The 27,845-nt window shown below is 46.6% G+C and overlaps 1 protein-coding gene across 1 annotated transcript; it reads right to left on the reverse strand.

Annotated features, from left to right (window-relative positions):
• Positions 1-1,351: 1,351 nt before the first annotated feature.
• On the reverse strand, positions 1,352-9,215 carry Hint1 (histidine triad nucleotide binding protein 1). The gene is made up of 3 exons (XM_042688995.1): positions 9,022-9,215; positions 6,533-6,637; positions 1,352-1,667 (listed from the first exon to the last, which is right to left on the reverse strand). Exons 1-3 carry the CDS (start codon positions 9,130-9,132, stop codon positions 1,503-1,505), a joined length of 381 nt encoding a protein of 126 aa, XP_042544929.1. The 5' UTR covers positions 9,133-9,215; the 3' UTR covers positions 1,352-1,502.
• Between the last annotated feature and the right edge of the window lie 18,630 nt (positions 9,216-27,845).

The following is a 27,845-nucleotide window of genomic DNA, read 5'->3' on the forward strand; positions in this document are numbered from 1 at the left end:
TGTAGAACCATAGCCCACCTTCTTGAAAATTCTTAATTTGTCAAGATAATTTCTGGCTATGAAGGGTCCTTATTCAGTCAGCCTAAACCCCTCACCGACTGATATTTAAAAATATAGCTCCTAAAGCGTCAAAATCACTAGTTTCTCTATCCCTTCAACTTCCTACATAAAATGTAGCTCTTTACTATTCTACTTACTCTGGGAACACATACTGGCTCGTCAGCATCTCTAAGTATAGGCTTAAGGGAGGTGTGGCTCAAGTGTTGAAATGCTTACCTAGCAAGTGCTTAAAAGCCTCAGTCTAATCCACCATTCTGAAGAGAAAAAAAAAAAAATCAAGATTATTCAAAGGCTAGGTGCCAGCGGCTCATGCCTGTAATCCTAGTTTCTCGGGAGGCTGATGTGAGGATCATGTTTTCAAGTCACCCGGGGCAGACAAATCTGAGAAACTGTTATTCCAATTAACCAGCAAAAAGCTGGAACTGGGAGGTATAGTTCAAGTGGTAGAGTGCCAGCTGGTAATCACAATTCTTCTGCCTCTAGCTCCCTAGTGCTGGGATTATAAACTTGTACTACAACACCCAGCCAGATCAAATTCAAATAGCAGGGTATCAATAATTTGATTTCACTCAGTCATGAGATTCTGTGACAAACCTGACTTTTTTTTCCTTTTTTTTTTTTGTTGGTTCTGGGCTTGAACTCTGGGCCTGGGCGCTGTCCCTCAGCTCTTCAGTGTAAGGCAAGTGCTCTACCACTTGAGGCACAGTGCCACTTCTGGTTTTCTGGTGGTTAATTGGAGATGAGTCTCACAGACTTTCCTGTCTGGGCTGGCTCTGAACCACAGTCCTCAGATCTCAGCCTCCTAGGTAGCTAGGATTATAGGTGTGAGCCATCTGTGCCCAGTAAATCCTTTATCTCTCCATAACTCTCCTAAGAATTTAGATATAACATGTAGTCTGGACATTATCTTTAGCGCCACAATTTCTACATTCTGGACCAAACATATCAATACTTCTATCTCAGGTCAGTCACTCTATTCTAACAATTCAATGTTCAAATATTGGGCACATTGGGAGAAAATGTGAGAAGCTTCTCATTCCAACAAAATTTTTTTTTGCTAGTCCTGGGACTTGAACTGAGCTTGGGCACTGTCCCTGAGCTTCTTTTGTTCAAGGCTAGCAGTCTACCACATGAGCCACAGCACCACTTCTGTTTTTATCTGTGTATGTGGTACTTAGGAATTGAACCCAGGGCTTCATACATGCTAGGTGAGCATTCTACCACTTAACCACATTCCCAGCCCGCCAACAAATATATTTCTTAAAATAATAAATCAATTCCCAGACTCTCACACCATGCAATGAAGTCTTTTATTAGGCATAGGTTTTTAAATGTCTTTAGTAGTTCCATACATAGGAAAAAAAAATACCTGCCATTTAAAACATATTAGAACTTGCAAGACTCATCTCTGCCTAGAGAAGGAAAGTTACCCTGGAGCATGCTTAACCAGGAGGCCAGTGCATCTGACGACCCCCAAGAACATGGAGATGAACATGGTAGACAGACTGGCCGCCATCTACACCTTCATTCACCACCATGCGATAGCCCTTCTTTAGGCCCAGATCAGCAGCACATTTCTTGCCAACAATCATCAAATGTCCAAGAAGCTGGAAAAGAAAAAAACACGTGTCTTAAGCACAAGAAATTTTAAAAAATCGTCCAGTTAAGAGTATGAAATTAAGGCAGGCCTAATGGTAATCCCAGTATCTAAGAGGCTAAGGCAGCAGGATCACAAGATCCAGGCTAGCTTCACTGTCAAAAAAATATATATATATAAAGATAAGGGGCTGGGGAGGTGGCTCAGTGGTAGAGCGCTTGCCTTGCATGCTGGAGGCCCTGGGTTCGATTCCTCAGCACCACATAAGCAAAAAGAAAAAAGCCGGAAGTGGCGCTGTGGCTCAAGTGGTAGAGTGCTAGCCTTGAGCTGAAGAGCTGAGGGACAGCGCCCAGGCCCAGAGTTCAGGCCCCACGACCGGACCCAAAAAAACAAACAAACAAAAAACAAAAACAAAAAGATGAAAAGCCATGCACCTGTAGCTCATGCCTGCAATTCTGGCTACTCAGAAGGCTAAGATCTGTGTGAGGATCACTGTTCGAAGCCAACCTAGGTAGGAAAGTCCACGAAACTCTGTTCTCCAACTAAGTAACAAAAGTATGCTCTACTGGTAGAGCATTAGCCTTGAGCACAGCGGCTAAGGAACCATGCCTAGGCCCTGAGTTCAAGTCCCAAGACTGGCCCCCCCCCCCCAAAAAAAAAAACAAATCAAATTATGGCTTTGATCAAATATACATCAAGATCCTGATGTTTACTACGGCAATAGAAATGGTCTTTCCCCTTCCTTTTCTTTTCTTGAAAGCTTGTTAAAATGCTGGGCAAAGTGACACTGTGGCTCAAGTGCTAGAGTGCTAGCTTTGAGCTGAAGAGCTGAGGAATAGTGCCTAGGTCCAGAGTTCAAGCCCCACAAATGACAAAAAAAAAAAAAAAGAAAGAAAGAAAGAGAAAAAGGAAAATGCTTGTGTTTGTCGGGTGCCAGTGGCTCATGCCTGTAATCCTAGCTACTCAGGAAGCTGATCTGAGGATCTTGGTTTAAAGCCAGCCTGGACAGGAAAGTCTGTGAGACTCTTATCTCCAATTAACCCCCCCAAAATCAGAAGTGGTGCTGTGGCTCAAGTGGTAGAGCACTAACCTTAAGCTGAAGAGCTCAGGGAAGCACTCAGGCCCAAAGTTCAAACCCCATGACTGACAAAAAAAATAAAAATTTAAAAAATGCTGGCGAAAGAGGATACTAACACCATTTTTGTTCTCCACCCATGGGAAACATAAGCAAAGAAGCAGAAGTGTAGCCAACTCTTTTCATGTTAACTTTTTTTGTTTGTTTTTGGTACTGGTCCAGGGGCTTGAACTCAGGACCTAAGTGTTGTCCCTGAGAGCTTTAGCTTAAACTAGTACTCTACCACTTGAGCCACAGCTCTACTTCCAGCTTTTTGGTAGTTAACTGGAGATAAGAGTCTCAAGCACTATCCTGCCTGGACTGACTTCCAACCTCGATCCTCAGATCTCAGCCTCCTGAGTTACCTAGAATTATAGGCGTGAGCCACGGGCACCTGGCTCTTTAATTTTTTAATCAAGGAAGAAAGCTGGCAACAAACAAGTCATTTTCTTATTAAAACAGACAAACTGTCCACACACAGTACCAAAAGCCAGAAACAGGATGACCCACAGTGAGACCATGTGTTTGCCCCCAGGCAGGCACTACAAGTCCTGAGACAGGAACAGTTCCTCCATGTCCACAGCAAAATCTACTAAGTCACACACAGAGTTATAGGGGGAAAGAAAAATGTTTTGTCATCAAATATTTTGATGACTGAAGATGTTCCCAGGCAGCCCCACAAAGGCATAATGACCAAATTTTATTTTAAAAAAGGGCTACCTGGTGCTGGGAAGGTGGCTTAGCGGTAGAGTGCTTGCCTAGCATGCACAAAGCCCTGAGTTCGATTCCTCAGTACCACATACACAGAAAAAAACAGAAGTGATGCTGTGGCTCAAGTGGTAGAGCACTAGCCTTGAGCACAGAGAAGTTCAAGGACAGTGCCCAGGCTCTAAGTTCAAGCTCCAGGACCGGCCAAAAAAAAAAAAAAAGGGGGGGGGGGGGGGAGGAGCCCTATATTTCCATGAGCCAACTTCAAACAAAAATTCCCATTTAAAAGTTAAATTATAACCATTGGGAACTAGAATTGATCATACATTTCATTATGAGTTAGCAGAGTTTGAACATTAACTCAGTAATTATTTTCTGGCAAAGAACCGTGTCTTCTCTTTAAAAAGAGCTGATTCTTAAAACCCTAACTTAGGAAATTAACTGAATAAAAATCTACGTTCTGTCATCCTTATAGACAAGAGCTGCCCTGGAATAAAGAGCTCCCACCTGTAATCCTAGCTACTCAGGAGGCTGAGATCTGAGGATCAGGGTTCAAAGCCAGCCCAGGCAGGAAAGCCCGTGAGGTTTTTTTTGGGGGGTTGGTTGTGGGGCTTGAACTCAGAAAAGTCTCATGGACTTTTTTGTCATTTCCCCTTCCCCCTCCCCCCTCTCACCCGCTCCCTAGTCCTAGGGACTGAACTCAAGGCTTGGGCACTGTCCACAGAGCCACTTCCAGCCTTTTCTGTGTATGTGCTACTAAGGAATCAAACCCAGGGCTTCATGAATGCTAGGCAAGCACTCTACCACTAAGCTACATTCCCAGCCAGCCCCTCATGGACGTTTTTGCCTGGTTTTCTCAGTGGTTTATTGGAGATAAGAGTCTCATGGGCCAGGCACTAGTGGTTCATGCCTGTAATCCTAGCTGCCCAGGAGGCTGAGATCTGAGAATTTCGGTTCAAAGCCAGTCTTGGATGTGGGCTTTACCATTAGACACTCACATTAGCTTTTGCTTTTTTTTGGGGGGGGGATGCCTATCCTGGTACTTGTCCTGGGTCCTGTCCCCCAAACTTTTTAGCTCAAGGCTAGCACTCTACCCCTTGAGCCACATAGACACTTCCAGATTTTTTTGGTGGTTAAATGGAGGTAAGTCTCACAGACTTTCCTACTTAGGCTGCCTTTGAACTGTAATCCTCAGATTTAAGCCTCCTGAGGAGCTGATTCTAGGTGTGTGCCACTGGTGCCTGGCTGAACTCTCTAATTGGTACAAGTGTTTGAGTTAAAATTTTATATCTAGATGAGGCACCAATGGCTCACACCAGTAATCCTAGCAACTCAGGAGGCTAAGATCTGAAGATCTTGGTTCAAATCCAGCCTTGAACAGAAAAGTCATGATTTTTTTTTTTTTTTTCCGCCAGTCCTCAGGCTTGAACTCAGGGCCTGGGCACTGTCCTTGAGCTTCTTTTGCTCAAGGCTTGTGCTCTACTGCTTAAGGGGCACAGCGCTACTTCTGGCTTTTTCTGCGTATGTGGTACGGAGGAATCGAACCCAGGGCTTCCTGTATACTAGGCAAGCACTCTACCACTAAGCCACATTCTCAGCCTTTCCATGAGCCTCTTATCTCCAATTCAACAGCAAAAAGTCAAAGTGGAAGAATGGCTCAAGTGGTAGATTACTAGTCTTAAGCACAAAAGGTACACAAGAGCAAAAGCTACACAAGAGCAAAAGTCCCTGAGTTCAAGTCCCAGTACCTGCACAAGGCTACTCAATTCTGTAGTGTAAAAGCACCATGAACAGTAGAGTTCAACAAATGAGTGACTGTGTTCCATAAAACTTTATTTGTAGGGGCTGGGAAGGTGGCTCAGTGGTAAAGTGCTTGCCTTGTATGCATGAGGCCCTGGGTTCGATTCCTCAGCACTACAAAGCAGAAAAAGCTGGAAGTGGCACTGTGGCTCAAGTGGTAGAGCACTAGCCTTGAGCTGAATTGCTGAGGGACAGTGCCCAGGCCCCACAACTGGCAAAAAACAAACAAAACAAAAAACTTTATTTGTAAAAACAGGCAGCCAGCCAGATTTGGGCCACAGGCTAGACTGCTAGTTCCAGCTATAATTTCTGGATCTAGAAACCAAACCTCAGACATACCAAGCGTGTGTGTTCATACCTGGGAACCGGAGGGTTCACTGGCATCATGTGTGGATATCATGATCTCTGATTTGGATAATGATTTGCTGACTATGAAGATCCATATTGGTGACTTTCTGTTGACTATGCCTCAGATGTTTTTGCAGAAATTATCCTTTACAAGGCTTTGAGGCTGAGACCTGAGAGAGGTTTGAAGCCGGACCTCCAGGAACATCTGTGAGACTCTTATTTCTAATACACTACTCAGAAAAAGTCAGAAGTAGCACCCTGATTCAAGTGGTAGAGCGCTAGTCTTGAGCAAAAGAAGCTCAGGGACAGTGTCCAGGCCCTGAGTTCAAGCCCCAGGACCAGCAAAAACAAATAAATAAGGTTTCTGTTGCTAAAATTTCAGGTATCATTTCAATATTCCCTACTTATACCGGTTTTTTTTTTCTCCAGTTCAATCATATATTACACCAAATTATCAGTCTTGTGGCATCTAATGCACTGTAGCTCTGAATACCTGTATTTTTTGTTGTTTGTTTTTTTGTCAGTCATGGGGCTTGGGCCTGAACACTGTCCGTCAGCTCTTCAACTCAAGGCTAATACTCTACCACTTGAGCCACTGAGCCACTTCTGGTTTTCTGAGTGGTTAATTGGAGATAAGAGTCTCACGGACTTTCCTGCCCCAGCTGGCTTTGAACTGTGATCCTCAGATCTCAGCTTCCTGAGTAGCTAGGATGACAGGCGTGAGCCACTGGCGCCCGGCTACGTGTTTTATTAGAGTGAAACAATACTGTCAAGTAACCTGGTGGTTTTTTGGTTTTCCTTTGTAATGGCCTTAGGAAGTTAAGTGTGTTATCCCCAAGAACAAAACTAAAGCTTTTCAATTGAAAAAGCAGGAAAACAAAAATCAAGTGTAGATATATACTCACACTTTCATCATCATCTTCAGCTACAGAAATCTGGGATATGTGTTTCTTGGGGATCACCAGAAAATGGGTTGGTGCTTGAGGGGAAATGTCATGGAAAGCAAGACACTAGGAAAGAGAAAATGCAAATTTTAGTACTAGATCATCCTCAATAAACAACCACGTGGGAGGCACTGATTCATATACAAGGTTCCACAGTCTCACGGCAAAACAACTTTAAAGATATAGTTACTACTGGCTGTGCAAGTCCCAAAAGAAGGTAAGAAAAAAAAAAGCCTGGTTTAGTTAGACTGAACATTCTTTTTTTTTTTTGGTTGGTCGTGGTTGGTGAACTCTGGACCTGGGCACTGTCCCTCAGCTCTTCAGCTCAAGGCCAGCGCTCTACCACTTGAGCTACAGCGCCACTTCCAGTTTTCTGGTGGTTTATTGGAGATAGGAGTCTCACGGTCTCTCCTGCCCGGGCTGGCTTTGAACCGTGATCCTCAGATCTCAGCCTCCTGAGTAGCTAGGATTACAGGCGTGAGCCACCAGCACCCGGCTAGACTGAACATTCTTAGACAAGGGTTCTGAGTCAGTGACATTTAAACTGTGATCCCAGAAGAGTAGAAAGTAGCATGTCTCCAACCCATTGAGGATCTCAAGCAGACAAGCAACTCAATCTTCTAGCACCTGTCACGAACCTTCCTAGCTCACTACCCTCATAGCTTTTCCAACTGCATTCCCGAGAGACTACTGCCTCCAATTTAAAGTCTATCTTAAAATGCTTTTTGTGTGGCTCAACTTGAAATGCTAATTTTGTCAGTGATGGGGCTTGAACTCAGAGCCTGGACGCTTTCTCAGAGCTCTTCTGCTCAAGGCTCTACCACTTAAGAGCCACAGTGTCACTCCCAGTTTTCTGATTGGTTAGTTGGAGGTGAATCTCGTGGATTTTGCTACCCTGGCTGGCTTGGATGGGGATCCTCACATCTCAGACGTCCAAGTAGCTAAGATTGCAGGTGTGAGCAACCAGAGCCCAACCACATATACAATTTTTTTTTTCTCCAGTCATGGGGCTTGAACTCTGGGCCTGAAAGCTGTCCCTCAGCTCTTCAGCTCAAGGCTAGTGCTCTACCACTTGAGCCACTGCACCACTTCCTGTTTCCTAAGTGGTTTGTTGGAGACTTTTCTTCCTGGGCTGGCTTCCAACCATGATCCTGAGATCTCGGCCTCCTGAGTAGCTAGGATTACAGGCGTGAGTCATCAGTGCCCCGCTACAATTTTTTAATGAATCCTCAAGAAAGACTGGAGGTGTGGCTCATAACAGTCCTGGTTATGAAATTTCTGTTTTTCCACCACAGGTACTGATCGGTTTCAGCAGTAACATGTTTGATTCTTTCCACTTTATTCAACATATATATATATATATTATATTACACATATATATATATATTATATCCATTCCCTATTGTAAAACTGAACAGTACAAGCAGTTAGCCCAATTATTTACCACACCAGAAGCTATAGACATACACAGAACATACTTGTAAAAAAAATTTTTAATTTAAATCTCTTGTTGTCTGTGGAAGGTGGAGATTGCCCAAGAGAACCTTCGTGTTTGTCCAGAGTAATTTTACTGGCTACTCCCTCAAAAAATGCTGCATCACTGGAGTTCATAGGTCATTTCCATAACTACTTAGATATAAAAGGCAATCGCTTTTAAATTACGTTTTCAAAAATACACTTCCTTCCTAACCAGTGACACGTAAAGATACTGAAGTCACATTCACCTCAAGGAACCGAATTGAACCTTAGATAATGCTCTCACTCCTAAGTACAGGCGACCGGTTTTTCTCCTCTTGCCTCCCCTCCCTCCCCAAGGTAACTCAACAGACGGCTTGTGGAACTTCTCCCCAAGCCAGCCGACCCCTGGCCCAGCTTGGATCTGAGACGCGAACCCTTGCACACACCGTGCGGGAACTAGTAGACCCGGGTGGGTGACCCGCGCGGGGATCTCACTCCGAACTAGTGAGCTGGGTCGGCGGGTGTTCACAGATTTCCTGCCCCCCCGCAGGAACCGTCCGCGGGTGCGGAGGTGAGGGCGGTCGGAGGAGATCGCGACGCGGGGCCGGGCCGGGGGCTCCCCCGTGGTCCCGCAGGGCGCGGCGCGGGGCGGGCGGCGCCGCGGGAGCCGCGCGCGGGAGATCGCGGAGGCCCCGGCCCACGTGGCGGCCGGGCGCGATCGGGTTTCCCCCGGGTCCGGCCGGGCAGAGCGCGGGCGAGATTGCCGCCACCTGCGAGGGCCGGGGCGGGCGGTCCCCCGGGGAAGCCGGCCCCGCGGCGTCCAGGCCCCGCCGGCCGCACCCCGGGGCCGATAACGCGTAACCGGAGCGCCGGCACGCGCCGGGAGGCCGCCGCGGGGCGCCGGGCCAGGGCGGCCGGGCCCGCTCTCGCCGCGGTCCGCTCTCCCCCCACCCACTCGCGGCGGGGAGAGCCGGCGAGTCCCCACGCCGTACCCGGTCGTCCTCGAAAATGATTTTGGCGGGGATTTCCTTGCGGATGATCTTCCCGAAGATCGTGTCGCCACCAGGCCGGGCGACCTGAGCCTTGGCGATCTCATCGGCCATCTCGGCCTCCCTCCCGCACGGCGGCCAGGGGGAAGTCGAGAGCCGAGACGATCCCCGGGCGGTGGAGGCGGCGGCGGCGGCGGCGTCGGGAGCGCGCGCCCTGCGCCGAGCCCGCGCACGAACCGCTGCTCGCGCGCCCCCGCCGTCTGCGCGTGCGCACTGGCGTCCGCGCGGCCCGCGCGCGGGAAGCATCGCTCGCGGCTGGGGGAGTCCCGCAGGGCGGGGGGGGGGGGGGGGGGGGGACCATCGGGGTCCCCTTCCTGTCTTGTCTTCCCCACTTCTCCCTCGGGATGCAATGACTGATTCTTGCCCTCATTTGCCTGTGGGTGCAATGCAGAAAACGGGATACTGTCATGGAAAAGGTTTAGTCATTCAAATGGTGCTGCCTGGGTTAAGCGAAGACCTTGCGAGAGCAATGAAATCTGTCGTGTGCTAGGATTGTCCCCTCAAAGCATGGTAAAGATCACCTGGGAGCTTTAAAAAAAAAAAATCTCTGTGAACCTGGCGACACTCCAGAATCAATTAAATCTGAGCCCGTGGGGAGAAGCAGGCCATCAGTGGTTTGTGAGCTCCCTGAACTGTCTACTGTAATCATCAACACTCGGTGTTAAAGGAACAAAACCTTCTTTAATCTCAGGTCCCCACAATGTCTTGCCCCCCCCCCCTTTTTTTTAATCAGTCGTGGGGTTTGAACTCAGGGCCTGGGCACTGTCCTTGAGCTCATTTTGCTCCAGGCTAGAGTTCCACCACTTTGAGCCACAGAACTCCTTCTGGTATTTTGAGTGGTTAATTGGAGATTAGAGTCTTACTGGGACTTTTCTGCCTGAGCAGCCTGGCTTTAAAGTGATCCTTAGATCTCAGCTATGCCAGGCTGTCTCGGCTCCTTTTAAAGTTTTGTTATTGTTGTTTCCTGGGGCGCTCTAACTGGAGCCACTCAGGAGGCTGAGATCTGAGGATTATGGTTTGAAGCCAGCACAGGCAGAAATGTGACTCTTCAGTGGTAGAATGCTAACTGACCTCTTCAGCCTTCTGAGTAGGTAGGATTACAGGTGTTAGCCACCAGTGCTAGACTCAAAGCAGGATTTTTCTTCTTCTTTTTTTTTTTTTTTTGGTCAGTACTGGGGCCTGAACTCTGGGCCTGGGCACTGTCCCTCAGCTCTTCAGGCTAGGACTCTACCACTTTGAGCCGTAGGGCCACTTGCGGCTTTTTCTGCTTATGTAGTGTTGAGGAATTGAACCCAGGGCCTCATGCATGCAAGGCAAGCACTCTACCACTGAACTACCTTCCCAACACCTCAAAGCAGATTTCTTGATCCCAGGAGTTTGAGGCCAGATTGAGTCACAGAGTGAGATCCTGTCTCAAAAAAAAAAAAAAAAAAGCTATTTTGGATAATAAATAATATGTTCAACTTTCACTCTGTCCAAAGGTTATATTAAGCATAGAGTAATGATATATTTGTCTCCTATCTATACCCTTAATTCTAGTCTAGTCTAAGATATACATGACTGCCTACTCAACACCTCCACTTGGATGTCTACCGGACACTTGAAATCTAATTCTACTTCCTGCACAACACACCAAAACCTTGACAGCACTCCATACTACCACTGCCATCCACACAGCTGCTCAAGCCACAAGGTTTGAAATCATCCGTAATTCTCTATACTTTCCACAGAAACCATAATCCTGGGGCTGGGAAGGTGGCTCAGTGGTAGAGTGCTTGCCTTGCATGCATGAGGCCCTAGGTTTGATTCCTTAGCACCACGTAAGCAGAAGAAGCCAGAAGTGTTGCTGTGGCTCAAGTGGTAGAGTGCTAGCCATGAGCTAAAGAGCTGAGGGACAGCGCCCAGGCCCAGAGTTCAGGCCCCATGGCAGACAGAAAGAAAGAAAGAAACCATGATCCCATTTCTTACCTCCTCCACTCCTCCCCCACTATTCTTTTTTTCTTGTCAATCATGGGGCTTGCATTCAAGCCTGGGAACTGTCCCTGAGTTTTTTCACTTTGAGCCACAGCTCCACTTCCGGTTTTCTGGTGGTTTATTGGAGATAAGAGTCTCAAGGACTTTCCTGCCCTGGCTGGCTTCAAACCATGATCCTCACATCTCAGCCTCTTGAGTAGCTAGGGTTATAGGCATGAGCCACCAGAGCCCAGCTCCTCCCCCACTATTCTAATGCAAGGAGCATTTGGGGGACCCCCTAATTGAACAGCTTCTCTGCTCCCACTGTAGCCAATTTGCCACATGGCACTGCATCATCTTTGTAAAAGATATATGCTGGTAATATACCAAAGAATCCATCCCCAGAATAAAATGCAAAATGCATACCTTGGTTTGTTTTTGGTGTGTGTGTGTGTGTTCCTTTGTGCGCGCACGTGTGTGTGTGTGTGTGTGTGTGTGTGTGTGTGTTTTGTCAGTCCTGCGGCTTGAACTTAGGACCTGGGCACTGTCCCTGAGCTTCTTTTGCTCAAGGCTAGTGCTCTACCACTTGAGCCACAGCACTACTTCTGTCTTTTTATGTTTATGGGTACTAAGAAATCGAACCCAGGCTTCATGCATGCTAGGCAAGCACTCTACCAGTTAGCCACATTCCCAGCCCTTCCCTTGGTTTCTAGGCAAGCTTTATCACAGCACCTGAGATCAGACCCTGGCTGTACCTTCTACCTCATTTCCTTTCATTTCAGCCTTCTCACTGGCTTCACCCAAATAAGAGTACAATCAGGGCTGGGAAGGTGGCTCAGTGGTAGAGTGCTTGCCTTGCATGCATGAGGCCCTGGGTTTGATTCCTCAGTAGCACATAAGCAGAGAAAGCTGGAAATGGCGCTGTGGCTCAAGTGGTAGAGTGCCAGCCTTGATCTGAAAGCTGAGGGACAGTGCCCAGGCCCAGAGTTCAGTCCCCACGACCAACCAAAAAAAAAAAGAAGAAAGAGTACAATCAGCCGCTGATGCCCGAGCCCAAATCCCTGGAGCCTGTGAACGTGTTCCTTCATATGGAAAAGGGCATTTTACAGATGGGAGTCTCAGGGTCAAAACTGAATTTTAGTCAATGTAGAGTTATCCCCTTCTCTCTGGAGGTGGTAACGTGTTGGCATCAGCAGGGCCTCTCAAATCCTCTTTGTGTTTTCTCTCATCTCCTGAGCTTTTTGAGGTCTTATTTAATCCCTATAGGTTGACACTGTAATAATGATGACTATGATTAGAATGGGATTAAGATAGTAATTACGAGAGTGTTAAGACAGCGCTAATAGAAATCACTAGTTATTTAGAACCTGCTGAGACACTGGCAGTGTGCTGTTACATGTGGTATTGCTAAAAAGCAAGTTTGTGTCTCTGTTACATCCTGTGGCATTTACGTACAACATCAAATATGTCATTTTTATTGGTTTATTGTATTGCTCCTGGGATTGGAAGTCAGGGCTTGGGCACTGTCCCTGAGCTTTTCTGCTCAAGGCTAATGCTCTACCATATGAGCCATAGCTTCACTTCCAGCATTTTTTGATAGTCAATTAGAGGTAAGAGTTTTATAGACTTTCCTGCCCTGGCTGGCTTTGAACCATGATCCTCAGATCTCAGCTTCCTGAGTAGCTAGGATTACAGGTATGGTCATATGTGTAATAATAATGCCCAGTTTCTGAGTCCCGTTTGTATTCAAATAATTCCTTGTTTCCCAGAAGAGAAGCTGCACTGAAAAGATACCTAGTACTGGAGCTGCTTTGCCAGCGGAAGCCCTGGCCTCACACTCTGCCAATCAGATGTGCTTATCTGGGATTCTGAACCTGAAACTAATGACACAAAGCCACAAAGACAGTGGAGGCTTTTTTCTGGTGTCAGTGGCAGCAGCATCAGGTTGGCAAGACACAGTGAAGTCTGCGGTGCCAACTCTTAGATCCAGTGTTGAACTCCAGGAGTGACACCTGTACAAGCGGCAGTGTTTGTGTTCAGTGGCAGCAGAGGTAGCGTCCCAGCAGACTGGCTCTCTGCTTCCATTGTCCTTGTGGCATTGTCTGCAACACTGCTCTTCATTCCTGCCAATTCTCTAGTTAACCTGGGAGCCATCCGTGAAACACTGTTTGAAGAAATTAACAGAGGGGGCAGCTAGTGGTTCACACCTGTAATCCCAGCTACTCAGGAGGCTGAGATCTGAGGATCACAGTTTGAAGCCCGCCCAGGCAGGAAAGTGCTTGAGACTCTTGCCTCCAAGGAACCAGCAAAAAGCTGGAAGTGGAGCTGTGGCTTCAGGTGGTGGGAGAGTGCTAGCCTTGAGCTAAAGAGGTCAAGGGCAGTGCTCAGACCAAGTTCAAGCTCTAGGACTGGCACAAGAAAAAAAAAGAGCCGGGCGCTGGTGGCTCACGCCTGTAATCCTAGCTACTCCGGAGGCTGAGATCTGAAGATCGAGGTTCAAAGCCAGCCCGGGCAGGAGAGACCGTGAGACTCCTATCTCCAATAAACCACCAGAAAACCGGAAGTGGCGCTGTAGCTTAAGTGGTAGAGCGCTCGCCTTGAGCTGAAGAGCTGAGGGACAGCGCCCAGGCCCAGAGTTCAAGCCCCATGACCGACAAAAAAAAAAAAAAGATAAAAATAAAAAAGAAATTAACGGGAAGAAAAAAGAAATTAATGGAACTTCTCAGTGGGAATTGTGGGGAATAAATCCTCATGGAAACATGTGGTAGGGAGCTGGGAATTGTTCACTAGGACCAGGAGAACCCAGAGAACACTGAGGAAGTAGATTTTCCCAGCCATGTCTAACAGTAACAAAAGAGCTAATTCTATCAGGTTTTTGGTGTGTGTGTGTGTGTGTGTGTGTGTGTGTGTGTGTGTGTGTGTGTGTGTGTGTGTGTGTGTGTGTGTGTGTGTGTGTGTGACCTGGGGTTTGAACTCAGGGCACTGTCCCTGAGCTTCTTTTGCTCAAGGCTAGCACTCTACCACTTGAGCCACAGCACCACTGCCAGCTTTTTCTGTTTATGTGATAGTAACGAATCAAACTCGAACTCAGGACTTCATGCATGCGAGGCAAGCACTCTACCAATAAGCCACATTCCCAGCTCTAATTCCATCAGTTTTGATAGTGCCTATTGTATGCCAACTGGGGGCTTCCAAATGCTATCGTCGCTGGCCATATATGTCAGCGATAGGCTAAATTCAGACTGGAGATTTGTGGCTGCTTCCAGTCTTGCTCAACATCTTAAAGAAACTGACATGAGATCAGAGCTATAAGGCATTCACTCAAGTTATCAATGGAAACCCAAGGACTTTCTGTGATTCTGTAGCAGGTTCATAAGGGAATTGGCAAGACATACACTCTTAGGGCCAAAGAACTGAGAGATCTATAGGACAAACAAGGGAGGATCCTCAGCCGGATGTCAAATCTACTTCATTCATTCATCATCTGTGTGGTGTCTTTTGAGGAAGTTAGGGTATAGATTGGAAAGAGAGGCAGCTAAGGATCTGGAAGGAGCTATGGGGCTGACTCAGATTACCCCAAATGTGATTGCTTGAAGGCCTTTCCCAGTTAATTCTTTTGTTGTTGTTGTCAGTCATGGGGCTTGAACTCTGGGCCTGAACACTGTTCCTGAGCTCTTCAGCTCAAGGCTAGCGCTCTACCACTTGAGCCACAGCACCACTTCCAGTTTTCTGGTGGTTTATTGGAGATAAGAATCTCACACAGCCGGGCGCTGGTGGCTCACACCTGTAATCCTAGATACTCAGGAGGCTGAGATCTGAGGATCACAGTTCAAAGCCAGCCCGGGCAGGAGAGACCGTAAGACTCCTATCTCCAATAAACCACCAGAAAACCAGAAGTGGTGCTGTAGCTCAAGTGGTAGAGCACTCGCCTTGAGCTGAAGAGCTGAGGGACAGCGCCCAGGCCCAGAGTTCAAGCCCCATGACCGACCAAAAAAAAAAAAAAAAAGAGTCTCACACAGACTTTCTAGCCCAGGCTGAACCACGATCCTCAGATTTTGGCCTCCAGAGTAGCTACAATTACAGGCGTGAGCCAGTGGTGCTCAGCTCCAGTTAATTTTTTTTTTTTTTTTTGTCATACGTAGGGCTTGAACTCTGGGCTTGGGTGCTGTCCCTCAGCTCTTTAGCTCAAGGCTAGTGCTCTACCACTTGAGCCACAGTACCACTTCCAGTTTTCTGGAGGTTAATTGGATATAAGAGTCTCATGGCCTCCTTCAGAAAGAATGACATTGCCCCATTTGTTAGGAAATGGAAAAACTTGGAAAAAATTATATTAAGTGAAGTAAGCCAGGCCAAAGAAACATAGGTCCCATGGTTTCCCTTATTTGCAATATCTAGTATATGTGTGAGTCAAGTGGAAAAGGTCAGATAATGTGATGTTAGGAAAATGAACACTTAGATATGTATTTTAATGTTTTTTTCTTTCATGCATTTGTTTCTAACACATTTATAAGATTATTTCTTTGTTGCTTTGTATGCCCCTCCCCCACAGTGTAACCCCTGCTTTCACTATATTTGATGTCAGTATAACTTGTGGAGGAGATGGGGAAAAACAAGTCGTTTAAGGATACAGGTGGACCTGTTGCGACAATGAGAAGTACAAGTTGTCATGTCCAAAACGAACTTTACAACGTTGGTGGGAGGGGGGGAGAATGAGGGGGAAGGGGGAGGCTGGGAAGGGATGTGAAGGGTAAACAAAGGAGGAGGCTGCAATGCTTGGTAAGAAATGTACGCATTATCCTGCCCATGTAATTGTAACCCCTCTGTACAGTATGTTCACAAAAATAAATAAATAAATAAAATAAAATGAAAAAAACAAAAAAAGAGTCTCATGGACTTTCTTGCCGGGCTGGCTTTGAACTGCTATCCTCAGATCTCAGCCTCCTGAGTAACTACAGCTTTTCCTACATCTTTGCAAAAAGAACAAGGAAGTCTCTCATGCCTGGTCCATTTCCTTTTAAAAACTATCTCTTTCTTTCTCTCTCTCTTTCCTTCTTTCCTTCCGTCCTTCTTTTCTTTCTTTCTTTCTACCTTTCCTTTCTTTTTCTTTCTTTCCTTCCTTCCTTCTCTTTCCTTTCTTTCCTTCCTTCTTTCCTTTACTTCTTTCTTTTGTTTTATTTTGTTTTTGGGGTCCAGTCGTGGGGCCTGAACTCTGGGCCTGGGCGCTGTCCCTCAGCTCTTCAGCTCAAGGCTAGCACTCTATCACTTGAGTCACAGCGCCACTTCTGGCTTTTTTCTTTTTGCTTATGTGGTGCTGAGGAATCGAACCCAGGACCTCAGGCATGCAAAGTAAGCCTGCTCTACCACTGAGCCACCTTCCCAGCTCATCCTTTTCTTTCTTTCTTTCTTTCTTTCTCTCTCCTTCCCTCTTTCTTTCCTCCCTCCCTCCCTCTCCTTCCTTCCTTCTTTCCTTTCTTCCTTTCTTTTCATACTATTATTGCAGTTTATATATCAGATGCCCAAGAGGGCTCAAGTGCACCTGCCTAGCACCTCTGCAGCTGAATTCCGAGGACACAGGTCACTTAGGTTATGCCTTTGAAGGGCATATTTTGTCCCTGGCCCCTAGCTCCCTTTCCCTTTTCCCACGCTTCCCGGCTAAAGTGAACAGCTCAGCTCCACCACGCTCTCCCAGCCCTGATGCTCTGCTTCACCTCAGGCCTGGAGACAGGTGAGCATGGATTTCATCTCCTAACACCAGGGGCCAAAAGAACTCTCTTCTTGTTGTTGCTGTTCATTTCTCAAGTATTTTGTCACAGCAATGCAAGTCTGACTAACCCACCGGATTTAGACTTTAAGCCTTCCACTACACATATGGTTTGGTACCAGACAGTGCTTCAAGGTAAGCCTATGCTGGGTCTAGATTCTGTCTAGGCTGTGAATCTGGCTGGGTTGGGGACAAAAGTTAGATTCAGGATTCAGATTGGCCTGACCAGTAATGGTGGACACAACAGCCCCTAAACAGTCCATTACCCAGATGTCCTGTGCCCTTTCTAGTAGTACCCCATTATCCTCAGCTTTCCACAGTTTAATTACTCACACTCAACTTGAGACCAAAAATATTAAGTGGGGATCAGGTGCCAGTGGCCCACACCTGCAATCCTAGCTACTCAGGGGCTGAGATATGAGGAACATGGTTCAAAGCCAGCCCGGGCAGAAAAGTCCGTGAGACTCTTACATCAAGTTAACTACCAAAAAGCCAGAAGTGGAGCTGTGGCTCAAGTGGCAGAGCACTAGCCTTGAGTAAATAAGCTAAGGCACAGTGCCAAAGGCCTTAGTTCAAACTCCAAGAGTACACACAAAAAATTAAGTGGAGGGCTGGGAAGGTGGCTCAGTGGTAGAGCGCTTGCCTTGCATGCCTGAGGCCCTGGGTTCAATTCCTCAGCACCACATAAGCAAAAAGAAAAAAGCCGGAAGTGGCGCTGTGGTTCAAGTGGTAGAGTGCTCGCCTTGAGCTGAAGAGCTGAGGGACAGCGCCCAGGCCCAGAGTTCAGGCCCCACAACCGGACCCAAAAAAAAAAAAAAAAATTAAGTGGAACAACCTACACTAAGCAAAAGGAAAGAAATGTAATCATCACCTGATGTGGAAGAAATAATATGTATTGTCAAAACTCAGAATTCACAAACTTTATAGACCATGATAACGACAGTTTGCCTTTTGAAGAAATGTGTTTGTGATTTGAATCACCATTCCACAATACTGTAAAATATGTGAAATGTATGTAATCACCTAATTTCAATTTTTTAAAAAAAGTGAGAGAAGGGATGGGTTAGGAGTGATGGGAGGCAATGTTGTCAGACACCTTGTACTCATATACTGTTTTGTAAAATGGGAACTTCTTTGTACCACTACTTAAAGATAATAATAAAAAATGTAAAAAAAAATTAAGTGGAAAATTCCAGAAGTAAACAGTGCCTATGTTTAAAAATAGAATTTATTGAGCTGGGAAGGTGGCTCAGTGGTAGAGCGCTTGCCTTGCATGCCTGAGGCTCTGGGTTCGATTCCTCAGCACCACATAAGCAAAATGAAAAAAGCCGTAAGTGGCACTGTAGCTCAAGAGCTGAGGGACAGCACCCAGGCCCAGAGTTCAGGCCCCACGACTGGACCCAAAAAAAAAAAAAAAAAAAAATAGAATTTATTCTGGGCACCGGTGGCTCACGCCTGTAATCCTAGCTACTCAGGAGGCTGAGATCTGTGGATTGTGGTTTAAAGCCAGCCCAGGCAGGAAAGTCTGTGAGACTTTTACCTCCAATGAACCACCAGAAAACTGGAAGTGGCACTGTGGTTGAAGTGGTAGAGCGCTTGCCTTGAGCTAAAGTGCTAAGGGACAGAGCCCAGGCCCAGAGTTCAAGCCCCACAACTGGCATACATACATAAATAAATAAATGCATTTATTACAGCATTTTGTTATAATTATCCAATTTTAAAATAATTATTATTATTAGTTTGTGCTAACACTAGGACTAGATCATAGGGCCTGGGCATTTTTCCTTAGCTTTTTATTTTTCAAGGCTGGTGCTCTACCTCTTGAGTTACATCTCTACTTCTGGATTTTTGCTGGCTAACCAGCCCAGACTTTCCTGAGCTGACTTTGAACTGTAATCCTCAGATCTCAGCCTCCTGAGACCATGCTAGGATTACAGGTATGAGTCACTGGTATCTGACTCCAATCTTATATACCTGTGCCTAATTTATAAATTATCACACTTATGGATGTATAGGGAAAAAAAACATAGTATATACCTATTGGGTTTGGTTCCATCCATAATTTAAGGCATACATAGGAGGTTCTTAAGACATATTTCTCATGGGTAAGGGAACTTGTGAGCTCTCTAAATGTCTTGCCCAGAGGTCTGGGTACAGGCACACAGAAAGGCACCTGTCAGCTCAGATTGCTCTGTGACACTATCAACTAATGGCAGGGGGGAGGGGGGTATTTATAAGTGTTAACATAAGCTTAATTATTAAAGCTCTGATACACAAGTACAAAAATGTTACAGTCAAGCCTGGCACCAGTGGCTCATGCCTTTAATCCGAGCTACTCAGGAGACTGAGATCTGAGGATCGCAGTTCAAAGCCAGCCTGGGCAGGAAAGTCTATGAGACTCTTATCTCTAATAAACCACCAGAAAACCAGAAGTGGTGCTGTGGCTCAAGTGGTAGAGCACTTGTGCCTTGAGCTGAAGAGCTGAGGGACAGCTTTCAGTCCTAGAGTTCAAGCCCCATGACTGACAATTAAAAAAAAAAAGACAGTAAACTGAAGTTCATCATCTAACGTAAGCCTTATTATTTAGCACGCTATCTTTTTTCTTTCTAATTTACTTTATTGTTGTTTTAGAGATGATATACAGCGGGGTTACCTTTACATACGTCAGGTAGTAAGTTCATTTCCTTTCGCATAGTGTCATTTGTTCCCTCATTCTTTCCCATTCCCTTCCTCCCATCTCCACCCATGAGTTGCACAGTTCACTTTCATCGACATCCAGTTACTGTGCTATCTTTTCATATTTTCAAAGCTATTTAGAAAAATGAGATCACCATTTGTAGGTTCATGATTAGGTTTTTCCTTAGCAATAAACCATGGGCATCTGTGTCATTCTGTGCAAATAACTATAATCATATTCCCCTGTGTGGAAAAACTGTAATCTATTTAGCCAAATTCTCATTTAGGGTCTGGTTTGTTTCCAGTTTTTCAGTAATATAAACAATGCTGAGATAAACATCTGGCTGCTAGATAATTACATGGGCTGATTTTTAATAGATCATTTAAATTTTATCCACAAGGGGGAAGCAAATGACTGTGGTAAGAATTAAGGGGTGGGGGGGGAAAGCACTGGGGACATGGTGCAAGGACTGGCCTCACAAGCAAGAGGCCTGACTTCTACATGCAGTGTGGGTTCATAGGGGTGAGAGGGTTGTTTAGAAAGTGGGTTCAGGAGCAGGGTGCTGGTAGCTCACACATATAATCCTAGCTACTCAGGAGACTAAGATCTAAGGATCCCGGTTGGAAGCCAGCCCTGCCAGGAGAGCCTATGAGATTCTTGTCTCCACTTAACCAACCAGAAAACTGGAAGTGCAATCACCAGAAAACCGGAAGTGACACAGCTCAAAGTGGTAGTGTGCTAGCCTTGACCAGAAGCCTCAGGGGCAGCACCTAGGCCCTGAGTTAGAGCCCCACAACCAACGAAAAAGGAGGAGGAGGAAGAGAAGGAGAAAAAGAAGAAAGAAGAGGAAGAAGAAGGGAGAAGCAGAAGAGGAAGAGGAGGAGGAGGAGAAGAAGCAGAAGAAAAAGCAGAAGAAGAAGCAGAAGAAGAAGAGGAAGAAGCAGAAGAGGAGGAAGAAGAAGAAGAAGAAGAAGAAGAAGAAGAAGAAGAAGAAGAAGAAGAAGAAGAAGAAGAAGAAGAAGAGGAGTAGGAGGAGGAGGGGGAGGAGGGGAGGAGGAGGAGGGGGAGGAGGGGAAGGAGGAGGGGGAGGAGGGGGAGGGGGAGGAGGAGGAGGTGGAGGGAGAGGAGGGGGAGGAGGGGAGGGGGAGGAGGAGGAGGAGGGGGAGGAGGGGGAGGAGGAGGGGGGAGGAGGGGGAGGAGGAGGAGGGGGAGGAGGGAGAGGGGGAGGAGGGGGAGGGGGAGGAGGAGGAAGAAGAAGAAGGAGAAGAAGAAAGAAGAAAGAGGGTTCAGGTACCCAAGCCTGCCCTAGCCCACAGGCGGGCATAGGCTCTTACCCACTAGGAGGTGCCAAGATGAAATGCAAACTCTCCTCGTGTCCTATGACTGGTCTCTTATCATCACAGACCCTGTGTAAGCTCACAGCAGTACATTTCCCAGCATTCGGTTCAGCTCTAGGCCCTGTGCTGGGAATGAATGCCCTTCCCAGATGATCAAGCTTTTACACAGATAGATGAATGACCAACACCCTAACAAAGGAGAGGAGATGGCTGGGAATGTTGGCTTAGTGGTAGAGTGCTTGCCTAGCATGCACGAAGCCCTGAGTTTGATTCCTCAGTACCACATGCCACAGAAGTGGTGCTGGAGCTCGAGTGGCAGCACAATAGCCTGGAACAAAAAGAAGCTCAGGGACAGTGTCCAGACCTTGAGTTCAAGCCCAAGGATTGGCAATCAATCAATCAATCAATCAATGTGGGGAGGCCCAGAGGGGCAGGAAATTCACTTTGTCAGAGAGGCTGGGCATGGCTTTTGGAGGGAAGTAGGGTAACCAGACCTGGGGTGTATTTATTTAGTATTTACCTGGCGGAAGTAAACAGTAAAAAAGCCCTTTATATGCATGTCTCATTATAGCCCTTCATGGACTTGGAAAGTTGTGTACCATTTTTTTCTTTTGTTTGTTTTTGCTGGTCCTGGAGCTTGAACTCAGGCCTTGGGTGCTGTCTCTGAGCTTTGATGAACAAGACTAGCAGCACTCTACCACTTGACTTTCAGCCTTTTGGTGGTTCATTGGGGATAAGAGTCTCACAGACTTTCCTGACTGGGTTGATTTTGAACTGAGATCTCAGTCTCCTGCATAGTTAGGATTACAGGCCTGAGCCACCAGCGCCTGGCTCCTGGGAGTTTTTACAGAGGATAAAAAGCTGATGGTCAGGGGCTGGGAAGGTGGCTCAGGGGTAGAGTGCTTGCCTTGCATGCATGAGGCCCTGGGTTCCATTCCTCAGCACCACATAAACAGAAAAAGCCAGAAGTGGCGCTGTGGCTCAAAGTGGTGGAGTACTAGCTTGAGCTAAAGAGCTGAGGGACAGCGCCCAGGCCCAGAGTTCAGGCCCCACAACCAACCAAAAAAAAGCTGATGGTCAGAGTGGTTTCAAAGATGATTTACCTATGGCAACACACTAGAAAAACACATTATTAATGTGGATTTGCTAGGCCCACAAAGGGTTGGGAGACTTTCAAAGATAGGGCTAAGAAAAGACTTCTCAGGAAGGAAAACAGGAAAAATAGTCCAGGAAGCCAGAAATACAGGCATCCTGGGAAATGGCAAGGGGTCAGCTGGAGGAGCTGAAGAGACAATGACCAGAGGGAGAAGACTTGAGACAGCCTGGCGAAGGCTATGCCCAGCCAGCCATAGAGATCCTACTTTATTTTGTTTACAAGACAGAAGCAGCCAAAGCAAATGACATCATGGGTACTTTACAAGGATTAATTTCATGCATTGTGTAAGGGAACAAGGACACTGGTTAGGGGGTTATTAAACTAATCCAAGCCAAAGATAACAAGGGAAGGAATGAAAACTGAAAGACATTACTGAGATAAAATCCACAAGCTCTGACACCTCATTAGATGGTGGAGAAGGGAGAGGACACAGCTGTAATTACGCCTCTATGTTTGGGCAACTGCAAGAATGCTAGCTGGATCAGGAGAGGGACTGGGTAACAGGGAAGCGAATTCACTTGTGTGTGAGTGTGTGTGTGTGTGTGTGTGTGTGTGTGTGTATTGTGTGTGTCAGTCCTAGAGCTTAAACTCAAGGCCTAGGGGGCTGTCCCTGGGCTTTTATGCTCAAAGTTAGTGCTCTACCACTTCTAGCTTTTTAGGGGTGGTTAATTGAAGGTAAGACTCTCATGGACTTTCCTGCCCAGACTGGCTTTGAACCTTGAACTTCAGCCTCCTGAATAGGTAGGATTACAGGCGTGAGCCAATTCTCTCTTCTCACCTGAGGTGGAGGAAGCCAAGGATGTGTGGGTGAAGATGCTCAGGGCAGAGTTAAAAATAGGAAGTTGGTGCTTTAGACCTGGAACCTGAGAATCAGGAGAAATGACCCAGGGTGAAGAGTCACTTGTTTATCAGAAGGGTGTTGAGAGCTGAGCTGTAGCTCAGTGGCAAAGCGCTTGCTTAGCAAGTGCAACGTCCTGGGTTCAAGCCCCAGTACCGAAAGAAAAAAAGAAAGAAAGAACAAAAAAGAAAAAAAGAAAAAAATACAATTAAACAAACAAACAAACAAACAGAAGGATGTTGGGAGTCCTCTAACCTGCCGTTCATTCTACTGTCAAGAAACAAAGTCCGATATGCACAAGAAAGCATGTGAAAGATGGGTAAGGGGAGGAGCAGGTAAATAAACCATAAACCAGCCACCTGCAGTGCTTACAAACCAGGTAGATTAAAGGGACTCACATGGTCAGATCTCCAAAAAAGAACTGGGTAAAAAAAGCAGATTGCAACCAATTAGCATATATAATAATACTTATAGAAAAAATAGGAGAAAAGCCAAGTATATTATGTATGTCTTAAGTGATATATGTAGACATAGAGAAAAGTCTAGAAAGATTAAACATGCTGTGTTAAACACAGGGTTAACTGTGCTAAAGGCGAGGACTTGTGACAAAAATAGAGAGCAGAGGGGCTGGGAAGGTGGCTCAGTGGTAGAGCGCTCGCCTTGCATGCATGAGATGAGGCCCTGGTTTTGATTCCTCAGCACCACATAAACAGAAAAAGCTGGAAGTGGTGTTGTGGCTCAAGTGGTAGAATGCTAGCCTTGAGTTGAAGAGCTTAGGGATAGTGCCCAGGCCCAGAGTTCAAGCCCCATGACCAACAAAAAAAATAAAAATAAAAATAAAATAAAGTAGAATGGGTTAAATGAGATTTTAGCTGTATTTCCCATAGTTTATTTTATTTTATTTTTTTTGGGGGGGGGGGTCTGGTCGTGGGGCCTGAACTCTGGGCGTGGGCGCTGTCCCTCAGCTCTTCAGCTCAAGGCTAGTTGCTCTACCACTTGAGCCACAGCACCACTTCCAGCTTTTTCTGCTTATGTGGTGCTGAGGAATCGAACCCAGGGCCTCATGCATGCAAGGCAAGCGCTCTACCACTGAGCCACCTTCCCAACCCCTTCCCATATTTTAATTTTATTAGAGAGGAAGGATACATTAGCTCCGTGAATAAAAAATCCTTAAACTGCTTGAGGTGTGCTGAGTGCCATTGAGCCTGCCTAGCAAGCACAAGGCTCTGAATTTCAAACCCAAGACCTGCCAATTTTTCCTCTCCAACGGTGTGTGTGTGTGTGTGTGTGTGTGTGTGTGTGTGTGTGTGTGTGTGTTGGTCCTAGGGCCCAAACTCAAGGCCTGGGCACTATCCCTGAGCTTTTGTAGCTCTACCATTTGAGCCACAGCTCCACTTCCGGCTTTTTGATAGTCATTTGGAGATAAGAATCTTACAAGAGCCAATCCTAGCTACTCAGGAGGCTGAGATCTGAGGACTGGAGTTCAAAGGCAGCCTGCCCGGGCAGGAAAGTCCACGAGACTCTTATCTCCAGTTAATTATTATAAAGCTGGAAATGGTGCTGTGGCTAACGTAGTAGACAATTGAGAAAAAGACTCTCAGGGACAGTACCCAAGGCTGAATTCAAGCCCCAGAAGTGGCACAAAAACAAAAACAAAGAAAAGTCTCACAGACTTTCTTACTCCCAGCTGGCTTCAAACCTCAATCCTCAGATCTCAGCCTTCTGAGTAGCTAGGATTATAGGCTTGAGCCATCTGGCTCTCTCTCTCTCTTTCTCTTTCTTTAAGATAGATTCAATGAAAGAAAGAATGGAAGAGATAGAGACATAGCCCTAGATTCTGGGTTCGGGAATCTGGGAATTCCAGGAGAAGTTTCTAGAACATAAGGCAGGGGGAGGAGACTAGGGTGGCATCCAACAATCCTGCAGAGACAGCAGCAGCAGGATGAGTCCTGTGAGCTCTGCTTGCTGTCAACACCTTTCCATTACAGCCACGAGCTCCTGTGTCCTTGAAAAGTCCCATGTCCTAAGTCCCACCAGTTGCCTTGGAACGAGACGGTGTTTGTTCTGTTCTTTCCTGAGTTGTAAATACCCTAAGACTTTGCATTCAGATCTTGTGTTTGGACATGCCCTTTGCTTCCCAGAAACTCTGCAGTGGTTTCTCGGTGTTTTCATTCCACTCCTGCAGGCTGCCCAGGATACTCAACGTCCTTCCATCCACGTCAGCAAACACCACCTCTTTTGCTCTTTCTCTCTTTTTTCCCCTCTCATCTCCTCCTTTCTCTCTCTTTCTCTTTCTACTTTTCTCTTTCCCTCCCTCTCTTGACAGGGTCTTACTATGTAGCCTAAGCTGGTCTCCCACTCTTGATCTTCCTGCCTTAGCCTCTTGAGTCTTAGGATTATGTGTATGTGTGACTACCACTCTACCACTTTGAGTTACAGCTCCACTACTGGTTTTCTAGTGGTTGATTGGAGTTAAGAGTCTCATGGACTTTCCTGCCTGGGCTGTCTTTGAACTGTGATCCTCAGATCTCAGAGTAGCTAGGATTACAGTTGTGAGCCACCAGTGCCCAACTACTTCCAGCTTTTTGGTGCTTAATCGGAATAAGAATCCCATGGACTTTTCTATCTCAGCTGGCTTGGAACTTTGATCCTCAGAGCTCAGCCTCCCGAGTGGCTAGGGTTACAGAGGAGAGGCACCAGCAGCCACATCCATAGTGACCTTTTCTGGAATTTCTCAAGGGATGCCCAGCATATATGTAGCAAACACTGAGCGGGCACACACAGGTGCCAGCTCCTGTGCTTGCTTGCTTGCTTGTTTATTTATAATTTTTTATTTTTTTTGCCAATCCTGTGGTCTGAACTCAGGGCCTGGGCACTGTCCCCGAGCTTCTTTGGCTCAAGGCTCAAGGCTAGCACTCTACTATTTGAGCCACAGCTCTACTTCTGGCTTTTTCTGTGTATGTGGTACTGAGGAATCGAACCCAAGGCTTCATGCCTTACTAGGCAAGCACTCTACCACTAAGCCACATTCCCAGCCCCCCTGTGCTTATTATAGATAGCAGCTAAGTAATCTCTCAGCAATCTCAGGTCAGGATCATCATAACTGTCTTTTCATAGCTGAGCTTGGTGTGGCTGACTGATGTAAAGTCACACAAACTTGTCAATGGCGGATGGATGACTGTGTGTGGGACTCTGTCCCCAGTCATTGGCTGTGGGGTGAAGGAAGTGATGGACTGAACTAGGAAATGACTTCTCAAGTTTTACCAAGTGCCTTTTGCCACCATCATTTCCTTTGATTTCATTAGGGCTCTAATGACAGGGGCCATTAGGGAAAATAATGAGAGATGAGTCAATCTAATTGACTGCCTATAATGCAGACTTGAGCTGCGTGGCAAAGATTGAGAGTGGGCAGAATGCATGTTCTGTGTGACCCCCACTTTAGTCCAGTCCTTTAAGGATCATGGGTTCCTGGCAGCCAGTACTCCCAGTCTGGGAAATTCTTGGCCAGACAACCCCCTAGCTGTCCCAAATTTGCCCAACCCAGCAGATAAAGCGAAGTGGAAAGCCAGCCAGGTTCCTGGGGTTAATGAACAGGTTGTTTATAGCCAGCAACAGTCACGGGGGCAGAGACAGCAGACCAGAAGGTCACGCTGCTGATTTCTTGTAAGCATTCCCCCAGCAAGGCTTCTGGACTCAGAGAACAAACTGTGGGCCTACTCTGGGGGTAAAAAATATGCCAAAGGCCCTGATTCTCTTCTTTACCTGCTTCTCCCTGTGGCTCTCTTCCTTCCTCTTCTCTGCTCTTCTGTCACTTCTGAAGTAGATGAGACATACTGTCCCACAGACACACCCCATAACTCTGGACAAGCAGTTTATGGCTCTGAGCCTCAGTGTGCTCCTTTGTAAAAGGTGAGTGACAAGGGGCCCTCCCTGAAGGTTGTATTCAGAAAAATCTAGCACTGCTGGGCACTGGTGGCTCACACTTGTAATCCCAGCTAAAGGAGGCTGAGATCTAAGGATCCTGGTTCAAAGCCAGCCCAGGCAGGAAAGTCCATGAGATTCTTATCTCCAATCAATCCCCCAGAAAAGTCTGTGAGACTCTTATCTCCAATGAACCACCAGAAAGCCAGAAGTGGTGCTGTGGCTCAAGCGGTAGAGCACTGGTCTTGATCTGAAGAGCTGAGGGACAGCACCCAGGCCCAGAGTTCAAGCCCCACAACCGACAAAAGGAAAAAGAAAAAAATGTCTAGCACTGCATTTGGAAGATGCAGTGGACATTTGAAACATGTTCATTGTCTTTTTTTGCATCCACACTTTTCTCTTTCCACCTTGCTGTTCCAACCCTGCCCCATTTCTACTTTAGCCCAGCCACTTCTGCCCACCTGCCCGTGTTTCCTCTGCCTGGCCGGATGAAGGAGCCCAGCTGCTCAATTCTGAGGATAGCGGGGCACTGGGGTCAAGCTGGCTAGACACTCCTCCACAACGCCACCCTCTAGGCCTCTATGCTTTCAATAAACAGCACGCAGGATCTGGGGGGATGAAGGGAAGGCTAATTTAATGTTTGGCTTACTTTGACCCACAATCTGGTTCTTCAATGTCTTCATGGTCAGAGAGAATTGGGTAAATGGCTACTGACTTTAGGCAAGTACTTGCTCTCTCTGGACTTCTGTGAAGGGTGGGATAAAGTGAAGGGCTCTGGAACAGGCACATGGGCCTTGGACCAGACCACGTGAGAGGGAATGAGATGGAAGCCTGGATTACTTCATTCCTTCCCTCCCTCTCTCCCTCCCTCCCTCCCGCTTCCTTCTTTCCTTCCTTCCATATTCCTTCCTTCCTTCTTTCCTTCTTTCCTTCCTTCCTTCCTTCTTTCCTTCCTTATCTTTGTTCTTTCTTCTCTCACTCTTTCTCCTCTCTCTTTCTCTCTTCTTTCTTTTTATATTTTTTGGGGGCAATATTGGGGTTCGAACTCAAGTCGCCCCAGTGCCAATCCTTTTGGCTCTAGTTATTTTTCAGATAGGAGAGCAGGTTCCACCATGCCCGACTTG

The sequence above is a fragment of the Dipodomys spectabilis genome, unplaced genomic scaffold, assembly GCF_019054845.1.
Source record: "Dipodomys spectabilis isolate Male_0828 unplaced genomic scaffold, ASM1905484v1 ptg000119l, whole genome shotgun sequence".
Lineage (NCBI taxonomy): Eukaryota > Metazoa > Chordata > Mammalia > Rodentia > Heteromyidae > Dipodomys > Dipodomys spectabilis.

Excerpts from the sequence above, each read along its gene's own strand:
- Hint1 (XM_042688995.1), bottom strand. The coding sequence starts at position 9,132 with ATGGCCGATGAGATCGCCAAGGCTCAGGTCGCCCGGCCTGGTGGCGAC. Across the intron at positions 6,638-9,021 it reads TCATTTTCGAGGACGACCGG|TGTCTTGCTTTCCATGACAT; the intron begins GTACGGCGTGGG and ends TCTCTTTCCTAG. Across the intron at positions 1,668-6,532 it reads CTGAAGATGATGATGAAAGT|CTTCTTGGACATTTGATGAT; the intron begins GTGAGTATATAT and ends TTTCTTTTCCAG.